We start from the raw sequence: 6000 nt of genomic DNA, 5'->3' as shown, positions 1-6000 counted from the left end.
TCATTCTCAATGGGGAAAAACAGAGCTTTCCCCCTAAGGTCAGGAATGTGGCAGGGATGTCCACTATCACCACTGCTATTCAACATAGTATTAGAAGTCCTAGCCACAGCAATCAGACAACAAAAAGAAATAAAAGGCAACCAAATTGGCAAAGAAGAAGTCAAACTCTCACTGTTTGCAGATGATATGATACTTTATGTGGAAAACCCAAAAGACTCCACCCCAAATTGCTAGAACTCATACAGGAATTCAGTAAAGTGGCAGGATATAAAATCAATGCACAGAAATCAGTGGCCTTCCTATACACCAACAGCAAGACAGAAGAAAGAGAAATTAAGGATTCGATCCCATTTACAATTGCACCCAAAACCATAAGATACCTAGGAATAAATCTAAGCAAAGAGGCAAAGGATCTATACTCAGAAAACTATAAAATACTCATGAAAGAAATTGAGGAAGACACAAAGAAATGGAAAAACGTTCCATGCTCATGGATTGGAAGAACAAATATTGTGAAGATGTCAATGCTACCTAGAGCAATCTACACATTCAATGCAATCCCCATCAAAATATCATTCACTTTTTTCAAAGAAATGGAACAAATAATCCTAAAATTTGTATGGAACCAGGAAAGACCCCAAATAGCCAGAGGAATGTTGAAAAAGAAAAGCAAAGCTGGCGGCATCACAATTCTGGACTTCCAGCTCTATTACAAAGCTGTCATCATCAAGACTGTATGGTACTGGCACAAAAACAGACACATAGATCAATGGAACAGAATAGAGAGCCCAGAAATGGACCCTCAACTCTATGGTCAACGAATCTTTGACAAAGCAGGAAAGAATGTCCACTGGAAAAAAGACAGTCTCTTCAACAAACGGTGTTGGGAAAGTTGACAGCCACATGCAGAAGAATGAAACTGGACCATTTCCTTACACCACACACAAAAATAGACTCCAAATGGTTGAAAGACCTAAATATGAGACAGGAGTCCATCAAAATCCTAACGGAGAACACAGGCAGCAACCTCTTCGACCTCAGCCGCAGCAACTTCTTCCTAGAAACATGGCCAAAGGCAAGGGAAGCAAGGGCAAAAATGAACTATTGGGACTTCATCAAGATAAAAAGCTTTTGCACAGCAAAAGAAACAGTCAACAAAACCAAAAGACAACTGACAGAATGGGAGAAGATATTTGCAAATGACATATCAGATACAGGGCTAGTATCCAAAATCTATAAAGAACTTATCAAACTCAACACCCAAAGAACAAAGAATCCAATCAAGAAATGGGCAGAAGACATGAACAGACATTTTTCCAAAGAAAGATCGCTTGGCATCAGGGAATCCAAATCAAAACCTCAATCAGATACCACCTCACACCAGTCAGAATGGCTAAAATTAACAAGTCAGGAAACGACAGATGTTGACGGGTTGCGGAGAAAGGGGAACCGTCCTACACTTTTGGTGGGAATGCAAGCTGGTGCAGCCACTCTGGAAAACAGTATGTGGGTTCCTCAAAAAGTTGAAAATAGAGCTACCACACGATCCAGCAATTGCACTACTGGGTATTTACCCCAAAGATACAAATGTAGGGATCTGAAGGGGTACGTGCACCCCGATGTTTATAGCAGCAATGTCCACAATAGCCAAACTATGGAAAGAGCCAAGATGTCCATCGACAGATGAATGGATAAAGATGTGGTATATATATACAATGGAATATTATGCAGCCATCAAAAGGAATGAGATCTTGCCATTTGCAACAACATGGATGGAACTGGAGGGTGTTCTGCTGAGTGAAATAAGTCAATCAGGGAAAGACATGTATCATATGACCTCAATGATATGAGGAATTCTTAATCTCAGGAAACAAACTGAGGGTTGCTGGAGTTGGCAGTGGGGTGGGAGGGATGGGGTGGCTGGGTGATAGACACTGGGGAGGGTATGTGCTATGGTGAGCGCTGTGAATTGTGCAAGACTGTTGGATCACAGATCTGTACCTCTGAAACAAATAATGCAATATATATTAAGAAAAAAACAAAAAAGAAGATACCAGGAGGACAAGAATGAAGGGGGGGAATCGGAGGGCGAGAAGAACCATGAGAGACGATGGACTCTGAAAAACAAACTGAGGGTTCTAGAGGGGAGGGGGGTGGGAGGATGGGTTAGCCCGGTGATGGTATTAAAGAGGGCACGTTCTGCATGGAGCACTGGGTGTTATGCACAAAAAATGAATCATGGAACACTACATCAAAAACTAATGATGTAATGTATGGCAATTAACATAACAATAAAAAGTGATGCTACAATTTTAAAATTGCACTCAAATAAGAATTGGTATTTTTGTTTAATGTAAATATATGGAGAACCAGAACACACACAAGGCATTTCTAATGTTTAAAGTAACTATTAAAATTGCTTAATTCGTAGTATATCATATTAATTATATTAGTAAAGAAATCAAACTGAATCATAAACTGAAACATGAAACAAAATAAAGAAATATGTTCAAGGCCACATAACTAGGCTTATTCTAGATGTCCTGAATATTTATATAATATACAACTATCTATTCTTATTGAACCTATAATTTATACCTTCTATTAATAAATTATTGATTATTCTGATTCAAATTAGGAATATGTAAAATTATCCCTTCAAATTTGCCAAGTTTGTGATATTTGTGACATTCCTAAATATTATAAAAAATGCATTTTTCTTATTTGGAACCCTCCTATCTTGCTAATAAATTTATAAAATTAAAAACTGGAATTTAAATATTAGAATCATACTAAAACAAAAAACAAATCCTTTGACATATTAGAGCATTTGTAATTATTAAAACATTTTGCAGATGAGGAAGAGTGAACAAAGCTTCAAATAAGCTTGGTTGTTGCCCTAAGATACATGTTTTATCAATGATGGAATTGGAATTTAGTAAATGATGGAATTGGAATTTTATAAATGATAGAATTGACCAGGCTGACTCCACAGGATTCACTTATACTTCCTTATTCTTTAATCATTTTCTTCTCTCCACACTATGAGAAGTCATTCCAAAATGTTTTCTTCTCCCTGTTGTCTGGGTCCTCCTTTTTTCTATCTACTTTGCCACCTATTTCTCTTCTGCCGGACACCTCAACATTGGAATGTTTCAGGGCTCAATCTTGAGCTCCCTTCTCTTTCTATTCTGTATTCTTAACCAATTTGATATCATCATTTATTGGGTGATAATTCCAAATATATATCTCTGATATATATATTTAACTCTGTAGTTTACATATCCAATTTTGATTGTCCATGGGCAACTCAACCATAATGTGCTCAAGTCAAAAGTTGTGATGTTCCTCCCAAAGTGCTCTTTCTTCTGTCAGCACCACCTTACAAAAAGGCATTGCCATTTACCTGCTTGCTTATGAAAAAAAATTTAAAACAAGCATGTGAATCCCTTGATTATTACTCTCTCTTGCATCCAATATTTAGTAAACATCAGCTATGTTTTCTACCAACAAACTAGATCTCTAATCTGTTCTGCTTTGCATCTCGTCAGCCATCACCCTATCCCAATCCCCACACTTACTCACCCTGCATAAGCTCCTGAATCTTCTCTTCTCCACCACAAGCACAACATATGAAAAAAAAAACTTTTCAAAAAATCTAGATAGTTATATTCTTTCTTTCCTTAAGACTTCTTTATGTCTTTTTATCAATCATAAAATTAATCTAAATGCTGACACGCCTTGAAAAAACCTGAATAATCCTTTCTTTGCCTCTTATCCAGCATCAGTTCATGAAATTCTCCCACATCTTTTTTTTTTTTAAAGATTTTATTTATTTATTTATCTGAGAGAGAATGGGAGACAGAGAGCATGAGAGGGGGGAGGGTCAGAGGGAGAAAGACCCCCCGCTGAGTGGGGAGCCTGATGTGGGACTCGATCCCGGGACTCCAGAATCATGACCTGAGCCGAAGGCAGTTGCTTAACCAACTGAGCCACCCAGGCGCCCAAAATTCTCCCACATCTTGAGTAGAATCCGCTCACCCTGATATTTCTCAAATATTGTTTTGTTGTCAAAGTTTTGCACATACTGTTCCCTTGGCGTGGAATGCTAAATCCACTCAAGTTTCCCACAGATTCAAGTCCTACTCCTTTTCCTGGAAAATAGTGGATTCCCAAACATGAAAGAGATTCATGTAATAATAGTCCACAGAACTTGTCAGAGTCAGAAAAGAAAGAGCTTTTGGGATCTGAAGAAATTAACACTCAAGGTAGAAGGTGTAAAAGCAGAAACTCAGGAGCAAAATAGCTGAGGAAATTGTAAGAAACGTTAATTTTGGTTTTCTTACACCATACACTAAAAGAACCCCGTTTTAAATAATATGAAAGCCTGCATTTAGAGTAACAAGCACAATTACACTTTATTTACAAATCTATCATGTATATGGCCCATAGGAAACATTAATGTACTGTGTACATTAGATAGATAGAGTATTGTCTTTGGGCTTTAAAACACCCTGTTCTCCCAGTTTACATTAAATCAAGAGACACCTGATTTTAGTCATTATTTCTTAAAAATGACTTTAAATAATGCAAATTTGTTCAAAATGGAATATTTTAAACACATTTTATTAATTTTGTCAATCCTGAAAAAAAGAATACCTGATAAAACGGCACTTACCATAACATATTGGTTTAGGAGACCAACCATCGTTATCACACACTATGGAACCTGTGCGCCCATCTCTGCTTTCAAATCCATCATGGCATTCATAGTCCAACTTGTCATTGAGTTTAAACCACGTGCCATGGCTTTTGATTCTGGCATTCTCCAATACTGGCACGTCACAAGATTCTAACGCATAATACAATCGAAGGTTTCACTTCTAATATTATTTAATGGACAATGTAATTAAGTCTCATCCCAAGGAGGTAAAAAAAGCTTTATCAATTAGTATGTACTAATAAATTATGTATCATATTAAAAGAATCTAAGAATACCAATGATAAATCATTGTCTAGAAAAAGTTACTCAAAATGAAAAAATATGTTTCTACACAGCGTTTCTCTTATCACTTAAATACTGTGAAAAATTTATTCTAAGAACACTTTTTTCAATCAATTATACTTATGTGTTTATCCCGTGCTTGTAATCAAATAGGCCATTACAGATGTATCATACTTTTTCTAGCAAAGCTGGATAGCATTTTGTGAATTAAGATGACATACTCATTAGCAGTGTGACAAATGGGCCAGATTAGTTGAATAAGATTAGTTTCCAACAATGCAAGTAAAGTTTTAAACATTCTATAAAAATCTACAACATAATAATTTCTAAAGCTCATATCCTGATTTTTTTACCCAAATATATTCCTAATGGCTGTGTATTCTTTTCAACTTACCAAGATTGAACACAGAGATAACTCTATTGTTTATAATTTGTTATAAGGAAGTAAAGTGTTAAAAGTCTCAATTTTTGCTAACACTATACTAGAATGATGTTAATAAAGGTTTAAATAATTCATCTCAAATGTTATACTGTGTTATGTAGCCAGCTACCTTAAAGCTTTAAAAAAGAAAACAAAACTAACTAGTGAAAAAAGAGACAGACATGTTCTCTTCTATAATAAGAGTGTTTTAATGGATAACTGATTACAATTTAGTATAAAATGAGTTCGATATGGGAACAACTTTTATCATTTTTTTCCTGTGGCTGGTGCCCATAGTAAGCATGGAAATTGGAAAAAATAAGGAAGTGAAAACGGTAGAAATGGATATTCAAATATTCACTTTACTTAAAGTGATGCTAAATATCAGTTCAAAATATCAGTGTGTAGCTTTGGAGTATAAGATAAACTGAGCAAACTGTTCTTAGAAAATCTTCATAAATACCTAGGGACAGGGAAATCTTTCAACACAGCTGCATTTGGTACCGCCTAGAAGCATTTCTGTCTTCATTAATTAGATGTTTATGAAGATTTCCTAAGGCAGAGGATTTTTTAG

General features: G+C 35.8%; 1 protein-coding gene across 1 annotated transcript in view; it reads right to left on the bottom strand.

Moving 5' to 3' along the window:
* Positions 1 to 6000, bottom strand: part of CFH (complement factor H) — a 92541-nt gene that overhangs the window by 41675 nt on the left and 44866 nt on the right. The window contains exons 11-12 of the mRNA XM_032422071.1: positions 4655 to 4852; positions 4089 to 4247 (exon numbers count right to left, since the gene is read on the bottom strand). Coding sequence (XP_032277962.1) covers positions 4089 to 4247; positions 4655 to 4852 — 357 coding nt within the window. The remainder of the gene's footprint in view (positions 1 to 4088; positions 4248 to 4654; positions 4853 to 6000) is intronic.

Source organism: Phoca vitulina, unplaced genomic scaffold, assembly GCF_004348235.1.
Source record: "Phoca vitulina isolate PV1807 unplaced genomic scaffold, GSC_HSeal_1.0 scaffold26, whole genome shotgun sequence".
Classification (NCBI taxonomy): domain Eukaryota; kingdom Metazoa; phylum Chordata; class Mammalia; order Carnivora; family Phocidae; genus Phoca; species Phoca vitulina.
This window is presented reverse-complemented; position numbering and strand designations above follow the sequence as displayed.